Source organism: Asterias rubens, chromosome 6 (assembly GCF_902459465.1).
Source record: "Asterias rubens chromosome 6, eAstRub1.3, whole genome shotgun sequence".
Classification (NCBI taxonomy): domain Eukaryota; kingdom Metazoa; phylum Echinodermata; class Asteroidea; order Forcipulatida; family Asteriidae; genus Asterias; species Asterias rubens.
This window is the reverse complement of record NC_047067.1, coordinates 17,145,282-17,158,535: the sequence shown is the minus strand read 5'-3', so window position 1 is coordinate 17,158,535 and position 13,254 is coordinate 17,145,282. Positions and strand designations below refer to the sequence as shown.

General features: G+C 36.7%; 1 protein-coding gene and 6 non-coding genes across 7 annotated transcripts in view; all 7 read left to right on the top strand.

Moving 5' to 3' along the window:
• LOC117291203 (cilia- and flagella-associated protein 65-like) overlaps positions 1 to 3,630 on the top strand; it is a 40,394-nt gene extending 36,764 nt beyond the window's left edge. The window contains exons 31-34 of the mRNA XM_033772801.1: positions 128 to 417; positions 1,347 to 1,475; positions 2,064 to 2,432; positions 2,968 to 3,630. Coding sequence (XP_033628692.1) covers positions 128 to 417; positions 1,347 to 1,475; positions 2,064 to 2,432; positions 2,968 to 3,235 — 1,056 coding nt within the window. The 3' untranslated portion in view covers positions 3,236 to 3,630. The remainder of the gene's footprint in view (positions 1 to 127; positions 418 to 1,346; positions 1,476 to 2,063; positions 2,433 to 2,967) is intronic.
• Positions 3,631 to 6,579: 2,949 nt separating this feature from the next.
• LOC117291977 lies at positions 6,580 to 6,699 on the top strand. The gene has a single exon (XR_004519243.1). It is a non-coding gene; the product is annotated as a U5 spliceosomal RNA (small nuclear RNA).
• A 974-nt stretch (positions 6,700 to 7,673) lies between these two features.
• On the top strand, positions 7,674 to 7,793 carry LOC117291965. Its single transcript, XR_004519232.1, has one exon. It is a non-coding gene; the product is annotated as a U5 spliceosomal RNA (small nuclear RNA).
• A 976-nt stretch (positions 7,794 to 8,769) lies between these two features.
• LOC117291972 lies at positions 8,770 to 8,889 on the top strand. The gene has a single exon (XR_004519238.1). It is a non-coding gene; the product is annotated as a U5 spliceosomal RNA (small nuclear RNA).
• Positions 8,890 to 9,991: 1,102 nt separating this feature from the next.
• On the top strand, positions 9,992 to 10,111 carry LOC117291976. Its single transcript, XR_004519242.1, has one exon. It is a non-coding gene; the product is annotated as a U5 spliceosomal RNA (small nuclear RNA).
• Positions 10,112 to 11,084: 973 nt separating this feature from the next.
• On the top strand, positions 11,085 to 11,204 carry LOC117291978. Its single transcript, XR_004519244.1, has one exon. It is a non-coding gene; the product is annotated as a U5 spliceosomal RNA (small nuclear RNA).
• Positions 11,205 to 12,174: 970 nt separating this feature from the next.
• Positions 12,175 to 12,293, top strand: LOC117291981. The gene has a single exon (XR_004519247.1). It is a non-coding gene; the product is annotated as a U5 spliceosomal RNA (small nuclear RNA).
• Positions 12,294 to 13,254: the final 961 nt, after the last annotated feature.

The window sequence follows — 13,254 nt, the reverse complement described above, 5'->3', positions numbered from 1 at the left end:
GATACAAAGTTGGACTAGCAGTCAACACTCTTTTTGACAAAAAGCAAATTGTTGTTATGTGTACTTGTTGTGGAAAGACACTAAGCATATTTCTTCTTTTTCCACCTGATCTATTTAAATTCAATAGCCACCTAAATCAAGCACCAAACTATGCCGCACCGTAAGCTCCAAGCGTACAGAGAGCCCAGACTTTCAGCATTATCAGACTCTGCCACCAATCAAAAATGTCAAATCTAGCAAGGAGATGGAGGAAAGTGAAATACGCAAAGGTCTATCCGAGACAGGGACACCACTTTGGAGTAAGCCTCAACCTCCTCCAAAGTTCCTTTTACACTTGGGGGCTACTGGAAGAACACACACCATCGCAGAATTCCAGACTAACTTCCCAAATGAAGTTCAACGCTTCTTCATTGATAGGTAAGCATTTATTAATCAGTCTTATTCTGGAACAGTACTTGTTTCTGCAGTGGCCAGTACTGCAAACCTGTAATTATTTTTAACTAGAAACTGTCCTCTACTTATAGTAAACGACATGTAAAAGCAGTGAATTCAAACTCTGGTGTTTCTGATCAGCAGAGTGTGGGTTTGAATCCCCAGCTGTGACACTTGTGTCCTTTAAGCAAGACACTTAACCAATGCTTGGTCCTTTCAGATGGGATGTAAAGCCGTTGGTCCAATGTAAAATGTAAAAGAATCCAGTGCATGCATTTATCGAAAAGAGAAGGGGTTCGCCCCGGTGTTCCTGGCTGTGGCTGCTGAATACGCCACAGCACCTGTTAACCATTACATGGTGTGCTAATGATTATGTCTCTTGTATCCTTTGGTAAAGGCGCATTATAAATACTATTATTATCATCCTACATTTAGTTTGTTTGTTGAAACACATGTGTAGTGACTGTTGATGTTCGTGCATACTTTGAAATCTGTGTTTCACACACACCCCCTTTTCTGTTGGAAATTTAATCCGTACTTTGATTTGAAAATTCATGCGGAAATGAAATTAAAATAATGTATATTGACTTTCTTGATCGCTAGCATCTTTGACTGAGATAAAATGTTACAACTTCATTTAAAGGCAGTGGACACTTTGTGTGACAAGGATGTTTTTTCTTTCATAGTTATCTCGCAACTTCGACGACCAATTTAGCTCAAATTTTCACAGGTTTGTTATGTTATGCATATGTTGAAATACACCAAGTGAGAAGACTTGTCTTTGACAGTTACCAATAGTGTCCAGTGTCTTTAACTTTTGTAATCATTAGAAGTTCCCTCTCCCTTGGAAACTGGACTCTAAAAATAGTTGAATAAAGTTAAAACTAACTATGACTGTTAATTTGATTTGACAGGAGCATGAGTGACAGATTAAACCTGCCGGGAAGTAATCAGCAAGTAGACAAGACAAGAAGAGAGATGTCTTTAAGAGCTACTGAAGAAGAACGAGAACTAGTATCTGGTATCACTGCAAATATCATTAGGTAGGTCGTCAGGACATTCTATTGCTAGACTGAATATAACAAGGAATTTTTCTATATTGCAATTTGGGAATTTTTATATATTGCAATTTAAAAATGTATATATATTGCAATTTATAATGACTAGGGTTGATGGCCTTAGTGTTGGTTCCAAACTGGACCTTCTTCAGAGACGCTTTATATATTAACACTCTGCTGGGGTCGAAATATGAGGCCATTAAAAATTGTGTGCATATTTTTATTCCTTCAGAATACAATTCCCATTTTTATTTGGAGCTTTATGAATGTCGTTGTCAGCAACAGTAAGAGCTTCATTACTCATACATGAAAGTATTATGTACTCATATAGATTTGATCGGTCCTGAAGTATTTGTTGAATAACAATGTTTTTTTTTTTAACCCAACGTTGAATATTTGTGTGTGTGATTTTTGTTTTTTGAATGTGTCAAAAATAAATAAATGCTACACTACATTTCTATTTATGCAGGTTTTGCTAAAGTATTTGACAAATGCAATTTATTACTGAGTAATAAGATATATACCCAGTGATTAGAATGGTTTGTTGATTCTATTGTTTCTCTCTCTCTAAAGGGCTCTACTGGATGATCATGATTTCCATGAGGCATTAAAGGATATCTCCAATGAACCAATACCTTACTTCACCCAGTTTGGTGATCGTCCACAGACACTTGGACAGCAATCTCCTGCATTCATCGTCAACTCTAACGATATCCCTAGTGCCATTGTTTCAGACTCTCGTCCTTCTTCTGGCAAGTCAGATACCTTTGCTGCAACAGCCATTGACAATGCTGTGGAGATATCAGCTGATACCCCTTCTGGAGTAGATTTAGTTCTAAATCGATCACAGACACAGTCATCTGGAATCCTTCACACTGAAGCAGATTATCAGCAGAGTTTGAGAGAAGAGCGCAAGAGAATTGAGCAACAGATTCTAAAGAGGTAAGAGGTTTGAGGGAGATGGAGGCTGAATGATAGAAAAGAAGTGAACAAATTGAAGCATATATTTATCTACTTGCCAGGTAGAGTTTGTTTTTAAGAGAAGTGTCTTTCTTTACTCTACTACCACAGAGTAGATTTATCAGATGTTCGAGAGACTTCTGGGAAAAGAACTGTCCTGCTTTTTAACTACTACCCGGGCAGAAGGTATAGAAAATTTGCTGGGACTACTCTATACTTAAGCTTATAGGGTCGTAATTAACTGCACTATCGCGGAGTCAGTTCTTGAATTGGTCTCAACGTTTCGACTAGCTTGCTCGAGTCATTGTCAACACATATGGTGTTACAAAATATATATTGATACCTCACCATGCAATGCCTCAAATCCTTTATAGCATTTATAATGTTTGCAAAACTGCTGCTGTAGTCACTTTGAATATTAGTATTAAGCAATGTAAGCTTTTACAAACCATGTTAAAAATTAAAACATTCCCTATTAAGTTGATGCCTCTTTAATAAGTTGTTGTTTATCTACCAGGTTGCCTGAGTTTGGTACTGTTTTGGAATCCATTCTGGAGAATACGATTTTCAACATTACAACTGAAGCAAGTAGTGGTGGTATCAATCTAACTGCTCGTCCTCGCCTGATAGCTTTACCACCAAGTAGTACGATGCTAGTACAACCTCCACATTCTGTACCTGGTGTTGGAGTTGGTAACAAGAGAAGCAATGGCACAACATCAGGATCATTGAAGAGTGTTGCACATGATATTGAACCTCGTAGTCTCAGTCAGGTATCACGATAGGATCATACAGCTGTAATGGAGGGAGGGAGATGTGGCAATTTAAACTGCAGCATGATCAAACATTTGTCTTGATACTTGAAACAGGTGGATCAAAGTTAGTGTGTAGATATTCGGAGGGTCGTGTAAATGCTCACTAGAGGAATAATTTGGATTAAAATGGTTGGTTGTTTTGAATTGTTACTATTATTTGCACAAGAAAGGTTACCTTTTTCTCCCTGTTTCATACATTTGTGCTGTTTTATCTTCCCTTTAGTACCAATGGTAAAATACATAATCTACACCCAAAACAGCTTCCTCTTGAGTTCCTTTGTTTCATAAAACCTATTATATAACACCCAAGCAGATCCTTGCCATTTGATTTGAGGATTGTCCGTCACGTGTTAGCAAATAAAAGTACTATTGCACGCTACGTCACTCAGCGTGCATTTTTCATTTCATCCGAAAAGTACTATTGCTCGCTGAGCAAAAAACATCACTGCGTGCGCGTGTCTTTGGTAACGCAGCAGTGTTACTACAAGGCACATACTAGCATTCGGCAACTGGGTGTTTCAAAACAGCTGTACAGAACGCACATTGTCAAACAGGCCGATCCAAAAAAAAACGGGTGTAATTTCACAATTAGAAATTGTATGCCTACGCTTTGTTTTATTTTGAAAGTTGTATCCTTCAATCAAAATGACAAAGATCTACCTGGATGTTATATAAAACAAATAATGAATGTTTTTCATTCGTGCAATAGTGCAAATATGTTCATTCATTGAAAGATGAAATGTTCCATTCAACTCGGCTCTGCCTCATCTTTCAACTCATGAACATATTCGCACCATTGCACTCATAAACATTCGTTATTTGTATACTATTCTTCAATCAAATAATTATTTTACATTTTCATGATCGCAAAGTAGACAGAAGTGAAAAGTTTGTGTATCAAATTCTTTTGTTTTGTCAAAGTTGAGGTCTGAGTTCCTTTCAAAGTTTAATGTTTGCATCATATTTAGCAAAATAACCGTAGGCATTCATCTATATTTTGATGTTGTATAGATTGTTATGTAAATAAGATTTGCCTTAAAGAGTGTTTTAATTATTGTATTGGTGTTGTTTTGTACATGTATAACTGGTTTCAAAACAACTTTATGTGGGAAAGTTTATGGAAATTTATCAAATTTGTCAGCATAGGAGCAAAAAGAAGTTTGTAATAACAAAATTAGTGTATACATTTCCATGATTTGATTAAAAGTAACAAATATAGTTGATTGTTAACTGTTGGTATAACACTGACAACCAAATTGTTTGTTGATGGTTGAACGTCAAAATAAAGTGTGTTAGGCTTTTGAGTCTGTGCTTAGCATCAAGAGAAATAAAAGTTAGCAAGCATGAGTAATGTGTGTGTACACACTCAGACAGAGAACATCACTAATGTCATATTGCTGTTGTAATCAGCTGTCTAATGTTTCTACCTGAATCAGTTCTAGTTTGGAAATCGATGACCAGTTTGTTGGCCTGAATTCATACATAAATCATACTGTCTCTTGATGAGTCCACTGGAAAGAGAAAATATATTTTTAAGTAATTTTGTAGTATATACAATTACAATAAATTCTAGTTTGTAAATAAATTCCTTTAAAAGTTTGAGTTGCCTGTGAAAACACAGAAAGTATATCCTTATTTCGTCCATGTTTATGTAAGACATGTAACGGATCTTTTGTAAATTATACTGCCAGCTTGTACATTGTGTTAACATTCCAATTTGAATTGTGTTTTTCTTAATAAATAACGAGGGAGTCGTTTTGCACTGACAGTGTATTCAGATATTTTCATATCTTTAGTTCCTGAGCAATCTGCGGCTATTATTCGTGTGACAAGGGTGTTTTTTTCTTGTATGGTTATCTCGCAACTCGGACGACCAGTCCAGCTCAAATTTTCACACGTTTGTTATTTTATGCATATGTTGAGATACACCAAGTGAGAAGACTGGTCTTTGACATTTACCAATAGTGACCACAGGCTGCAATAATGCTTGCAACTGCCTAGGCACTAGTCATGGAAGCCGCAGAACGGCAATGGCAGACAGAGGCATTGCATCACACAGCAACTACAAGAGAACTATAAACTTATTATAAGTTAGACACACCAGTTAACAACCCCCCCCCCCCCCCCCTCCCCCACTCGACTCCCAGATTGATGCCAATGACGGGTGACATTGTTAGGTCTTCACAGTGCAAAATTTTAGCCGCCTGATGATAAAGGTTAACAAAAACGTGGAGGGACATTTGATATTTTCCCCTCAAAAAGTGGGGGACGTGTCCCCGCCCCTTAATGTATTATATCGATGCCTATACGGGACATAGGGTTTAGTCATACACAATGCAATATTTGTGTTTCATGGTAAAGATGGTCATATCAGACCCAGATGCCCTGTGCTGCAATCTCAGGCCAATTTTCATTGGGGGGGGGGGGGGGGCATTTGATATAGTACCCCTCACCCTTCAAAAGTTGGGGGGCCTGGCCCCTGCTCGCCCCCCCCCCCCGTTTGATGTCCATGTCATGAATAAGTTCAATATTCCCGCTAATATATTCAAACTACTTTAATTATAACTCTTGTGATAGTTTCTTCTAATCTTGGTGATACAATTCCACTTTAAATATAATTTGTGGATTTAGAAAAAAAAACACCTTGCAATAGACAAACAATTATATGCACGTATGAATGCTTGTTCAAGAGTTTTTTAATTCAAATCCGAAGTTTTAGCAGAACCGCACTATTCGATAAACGTTAAATTTGCATCGGGATAAAAAAAAAATGTATAATTTTGTTTTTCCCGTTTACCGATTTGTATTATAAGCACTGTGTACTCAGTACTTTTCCGAGTTCCTTAGGGGGAAAACAAAGACAGGAATATTACACGGTTGGGATTCGAACCAATTACCTTTACAAACTAGACCTTCGAGATTGTCATGTAGAGAGGCAGTTTGAATCTTATGTTTTAGCAGCGGGTACCACGACGATTAAAAAGACGTTAATTTTGCATCGGGGATAAAGAATCTAAAATTTGGTCCAGGCTCCGACTACTTGACCACATTCTCATGAATATTCAATATTCTCGGTAATATATTCACACCTAATTTAATAATAACTCTTTTGATAGTTTCTTCTAATCTACTTGATATAATTCCACTTTAAACAACTTGTTTGATTGAGAGAGAAAAAACAGCCCTTGCAATAGATTGAAATTTATAGACATGTTTGAATAATTTGTTCAAAAGTTTTGTTTACTGATATCAATTAACGCCATGAAGTTTGTTACACATGTAAAGAAAGACTACCATGGTGAAACACTTAATATGCACTCTGGTTTCACTGCATTCGCATAAATCTTTCGCCTTTTACTAAAGATTTCCGTGCCGAGGAACAAATTAATGAGTCTATAGACTAATTTTTCGCTGCCCTGTCGAAAGATTGGGCTAATAAATAAATAAAAGATAGAACATGAACTAAAATAACGTTTCAATATACAGCTATCTTTTGGGAGACAGCCAATGAAGGTCTGTATAGCTCAGTTGGTAGAGCGCCGATACGTTAATCCGGAGGTCGTTGGTTAAAATTCCGGAGGAGTAAATTTCCTCTGTTCAGCCATTTAAAAAACAAATTTCCCAGTCGGTTTCCCTTGTGGTTTGTTATTTGATTTTAAAAAAAAAAAGTCAGGTGTTTTTTGAGCAGTTATAAATACATTTCTATCGGGGGATAAAGAATAAAGAGTTTGGTTAACCGTTACACCGATGTGTGTAAAGCACTGTGTACTTCGTATTTTCCCAAGTGCTGTAAAAACAGCCGGGGTAATATACTCGGGTTAGATTCTAACCCACGACCTTTGTAACTCTTATAAGCAGTGTCTCACCATATAGACCACTGAGATTGACCGGTACAGCTATAGCTAGAGGCAATTCAAATCCGAAGTTTTAGCAGCGGGTACCACACTATTTGATAAACGTTAAATTTGCATCGGGGATAAAAAAATGTATAATTTGGGTTTACCCGTTTATCGATTTGTATTATAAGCACTGTGTACTCATCTTATGTTTTAGCAGCGGGTACCACGACGATTAAAAAGACGTTAATTTTGCATCGGGGATAAAGAATCTAAAATTTGGTCCAGGCTCCGACTACTTGACCATATTCTCATGAATATTCAACATTCTCGGTAATATATTCACACCTACTTTAATAATAACTCTTTTGATAGTTTCTTCTAATCTACTTGATATAATTCCACTTTAAACAACTTGTTTGATTGAGAGAGAAAAACAACCCTTACAATAGATTGAAATTTATATACATGTTTGATTAATTTGTTCACAAGTTTTGTTTACTGATTTCAATTAACGCCATGAAGTTTGTTACACATGTAAAGAAAGACTACCATGGTGAAACACTCAATTAACACTCTGGTTTCACTGCATTCGCATAAATCTTTCGCCTTTTACTAAAGATTTCCGTGCAGAGGAACAAATTAATGAGTCTATAGACTAATTTTTCGCTGCCCTGTCGAAAGATTGGGCTAATAAATAAATAAAAGATAGAACATGAACTAAAATAACGTTTCAATATACAGCTATGTTTTGGGAGACAGCCAATGAAGGTCTGTATAGCTCAGTTGGTAGAGCGCCGATACGTTAATCCGGAGGTCGTTGGTTAAAATCCCGCAGGAGTACATTTCCTCTGTTCAGCCATTTAAAAAACAAATTTCCCAGTTGGTTTCCCTTGTGGTTTGTTATTTGATATTTAAAAAAAAAAGTCAGGTATTTTTTGAGCAGTTATAAATACATTTCTATCGGGGGATAAAGAATAAAGAGTTTGGTTAACCGTTACACCGATGTGTGTAAAGCACTGTGTACTTCGTATTTTCCCAAGTGCTGTAAAAACAGCCGGGGTAATACTCGGGTTAGATTCTAACCCACGACCTTTGTAACTCTTAAGCGTTGTCTCACCATATAGACCACTGAGATTGACCGGTACAGCTATAGCTAGAGGCAATTCAAATCCGAAGTTTTAGCAGCGGGTACCACACTATTTGATAAACGTTAAATTTGCATCGGGGATAAAAAAATGTATAATTTGGGTTTACCCGTTTATCGATTTGTATTATAAGCACTGTGTACTCATCTTATGTTTTAGCAGCGGGTACCATGCACGACGATTAAAAAGACGTTAATTTTGCATCGGGGGATAAAGAATCTAAAATTTGGTCCAGGCTCCGACTACTTGACCACATTCTCATGAATATTCAATATTCTCGGTAATATATTCACACCTAATTTAATAATAACTCTTTTGATAGTTTCTTCTAATCTACTTGATATAATCCCACTTTAAACAACTTGTTTGATTGAGAGAGAAAAAACAACCCTTGCAATAGATTGAAATTTATAGACATGTTTGAATAATTTGTTCAAAAGTTTTGTTTACTGATATCAATTAACGCCATGAAGTTTGTTACACATGTAAAGAAAGACTACCATGGTGAAACACTCAATATGCACTCTGGTTTCACTGCATTCGCATAAATCTTTCGCCTTTTACTAAAGATTTCCGTGCAGAGGAACAAATTAATGAGTCTATAGACTAATTTTTCGCTGCCCTGTCGAAAGATTGGGCTAATAAATAAATAAAGATAGAACATGAATTAAAAAAACGTTTCAATATACAGCTATGTTTTGGGAGACAGCCAATGAAGGTCTGTATAGCTCAGTTGGTAGAGCGCCGATACGTTAATCCGGAGATCGTTGGTTAAAATCCCGCCGTAGTAAATTGTCTCCGTTCAGTCGATTTAAAAACAAATTACCCAGTCAGTTTCCCTTGTGGTTTGTTGTTTGATATTTGAAAAAAGAGTCAGGTATTTTTGGAGCAGTTATTAATAAATTTCTATCGGAGGATAAAGAATAACAAGTTTGGTTTAACCGTTACACCGATGTGTGTTAGCACTGTGTACTTCGTATTTTCCCAAGTGCTGTAAAAACAGCCGGGGTAATACTCGGGTTGGATTCTAACCCACGACCTTTGTAACTCTTAAGCAGTGTCTCACCATATAGACCACTGAGATTGACCGGTACAGCTATAGCTAGAGGCAATTCAAATCCGAAGTTTTAGCAGAACCGCACTATTCGATAAACGTTAAATTTGCATCGGGATAAAAAAAAATTGTATAATTTTGTTTTTCCCGTTTACCGATTTGTATTATAAGCACTGTGTACTCAGTACTTTTCCGAGTTCCTTAGGGGGAAAACAAGACAGGAATATTACATGGTTGGGATTCGAACCAATTACCTTTGCAATTCTAGAGCAGTCTTACAAACTAGACCTTCGAGATTGTCATAGAGAGGCAGTTTGAATCTTATGTTTTAGCAGCGGGTACCACGACGATTAAAAAGACGTTAATTTTGCATCGGGGATAAAGAATCTAAAATTTGGTCCAGGCTCCGACTACTTGACCACATTCTCATGAATATTCAATATTCTCGGTAATATATTCACACCTAATTTAATAATAACTCTTTTGATAGTTTCTTCTAATCTACTTGATATAATTCCACTTTAAACAACTTGTTTGATTGAGAGAGAAAAAACAACCCTTGCAATAGATTGAAATTTATAGACATGTTTGAATAATTTGTTCAAAAGTTTTGTTTACTGATATCAATTAACGCCATGAAGTTTGTTACACATGTAAAGAAAGACTACCATGGTGAAACACTTAATATGCACTCTGGTTTCACTGCATTCGCATAAATCTTTCGCCTTTTACTAAAGATTTCCGTGCCGAGGAACAAATTAATGAGTCTATAGACTAATTTTTCGCTGCCCTGTCGAAAGATTGGGCTAATAAATAAATAAAAGATAGAACATGAACTAAAATAACGTTTCAATATACAGCTATGTTTTGGGAGACAGCCAATGAAGGTCTGTATAGCTCAGTTGGTAGAGCGCCGATACGTTAATCCGGAGGTCGTTGGTTAAAATTCCGGAGGAGTAAATTTCCACTGTTCAGCCATTTAAAAAACAAATTTCCCAGTCGGTTTCCCTTGTGGTTTGTTATTTGATCTTTAAAAAAAAAGTCAGGTATTTTTTGAGCAGTTATAAATACATTTCTATCGGGGGATAAAGAATAAAGAGTTTGGTTAACCGTTACACCGATGTGTGTAAAGCACTGTGTACTTCGTATTTTCCCAAGTGCTGTAAAAACAGCCGGGGTAATATACTCGGGTTAGATTCTAACCCACGACCTTTGTAACTCTTATAAGCAGTGTCTCACCATATAGACCACTGAGATTGACCGGTACAGTTATAGCTAGAGGCAATTCAAATCCGAAGTTTTAGCAGCGGGTAACACACTATTTGATAAACGTTAAATTTGCAACGGGGATAAAAAAATGTATAATTTGGGTTTACCCGTTTATCGATTTGTATTATAAGCACTGTGTACTCATCTTATGTTTTAGCAGCGGGTACCACGACGATTAAAAAGACGTTAATTTTGCATCGGGGATAAAGAATCTAAAATTTGGTCCAGGCTCCGACTACTTGACCACATTCTCATGAATATTCAATATTCTTGGTAATATATTCACACCTAATTTAATAATAACTCTTTTGATAGTTTCTTCTAATCTACTTGATATAATTCCACTTTAAACAACTTGTTTGATTGAGAGAGAAAAACAACCCTTACAATAGATTGAAATTTATATACATGTTTGATTAATTTGTTCACAAGTTTTGTTTACTGATTTCAATTAACGCCATGAAGTTTGTTACACATGTAAAGAAAGACTTCCATGGTGAAACACTCAATAAGCACCCTGGTTTCACTGCATTCGCATAAATCTTTCGCCTTTTACTAAAGATTTCCGTGCAGAGGAACAAATTAATGAGTCTATAGACTAATTTTTCGCTGCCCTGTCGAAAGATTGGGCTAATAAATAAATAAAAGATAGAACATGAACTAAAATAACGTTTCAATATACAGCTATGTTTTGGGAGACAGCCAATGAAGGTCTGTATAGCTCAGTTGGTAGAGCGCCGATACGTTAATCCGGAGGTCGTTGGTTAAAATCCCGCAGGAGTACATTTCCTCTGTTCAGCCATTTAAAAAACAAATTTCCCAGTTGGTTTCCCTTGTGGTTTGTTATTTGATATTTAAAAAAAAAAGTCAGGTATTTTTTGAGCAGTTATAAATACATTTCTATCGGGGGATAAAGAATAAAGAGTTTGGTTAACCGTTACACCGATGTGTGTAAAGCACTGTGTACTTCGTATTTTCCCAAGTGCTGTAAAAACAGCCGGGGTAATACTCGGGTTAGATTCTAACCCACGACCTTTGTAACTCTTAAGCGTTGTCTCACCATATAGACCACTGAGATTGACCGGTACAGCTATAGCTAGAGGCAATTCAAATCCGAAGTTTTAGCAGCGGGTACCGCACTATTTGATAAACGTTAAATTTGCATCGGGGATAAAAAAATGTATAATTTGGGTTTACCCGTTTATCGATTTGTATTATAAGCACTGTGTACTCATCTTATGTTTTAGCAGCGGGTACCACGACGATTAAAAAGACGTTAATTTTGCATCGGGGATAAAGAATCTAAAATTTGGTCCAGGCTCCGACTACTTGACCACATTCTCATGAATATTCAATATTCTTGGTAATATATTCACACCTACTTTAATAATAACTCTTTTGATAGTTTCTTCTAATCTACTTGATATAATTCCACTTTAAACAACTTGTTTGATTGAGAGAGAAAAACAACCCGTACAATAGATTGAAATTTATATACATGTTTGATTAATTTGTTCACAAGTTTTGTTTACTGATTTCAATTAACGCCATGAAGTTTGTTACACATGTAAAGAAAGACTTCCATGGTGAAACACTCAATAAGCACTCTGGTTCACTGCATTCGCATAAATCTTTCGCCTTTTACTAAAGATTTCCGTGCAGAGGAACAAATTAATGAGTCTATAGACTAATTTTTCGCTGCCCTGTCGAAAGATTGGGCTAATAAATAAATAAAAGATACAACATGAACTAAAATAACGTTTCAATATACAGCTATGTTTTGGGAGACAGCCAATGAATGTCTGTATAGCTCAGTTGGTAGAGCGCCGATACGTTAATCCGGAGGTCGTTGGTTAAAATCCCGCAGGAGTACATTTCCTCTGTTCAGCCATTTAAAAAACAAATTTCCCAGTTGGTTTCCCTTGTGGTTTGTTATTTGATATTTAAAAAAAAAAGTCAGGTATTTTTTGAGCAGTTATAAATACATTTCTATCGGGGGATAAAGAATAAAGAGTTTGGTTAACCGTTACACCGATGTGTGTAAAGCACTGTGTACTTCGTATTTTCCCAAGTGCTGTAAAAACAGCCGGGGTAATACTCGGGTTAGATTCTAACCCACGACCTTTGTAACTCTTAAGCGTTGTCTCACCATATAGACCACTGAGATTGACCGGTACAGCTATAGCTAGAGGCAATTCAAATCCGAAGTTTTAGCAGTACCGCACTATTCAATAAACGTTAAATTTGCATCGGGGATAAAAAAATGTATAATTTGGGTTTACCCGTTTATCGATTTGTATTATAAGCACTGTGTACTCATCTTATGTTTTAGCAGCGGGTACCACGACGATTAAAAAGACGTTAACTTTCTCTATGGATGTTGCAGTGGACCTGTATGGAGAACGTTCAACATCTTGAGGATCATGCTTAGGGCTTTAAACCCCTACAACTCGAGTGAGAACCGATAGTGCAAACGAGTTCAAGATGCAGAGAAATCACAGCGTTGAACTTTTGCTAAACGAAAGAGCCACCTATGACAAGATATGCGACTTGGTAGAGACCACCCTGACCGATGATGTGCAGTGTGTACAGCAGGTGGCCGATAAGAAATGGATCGTTACCACAAAGACCGCAGAAGGAACAGAGACACTAATGACAACGGAGCTGAAGATCGGGGAAAAC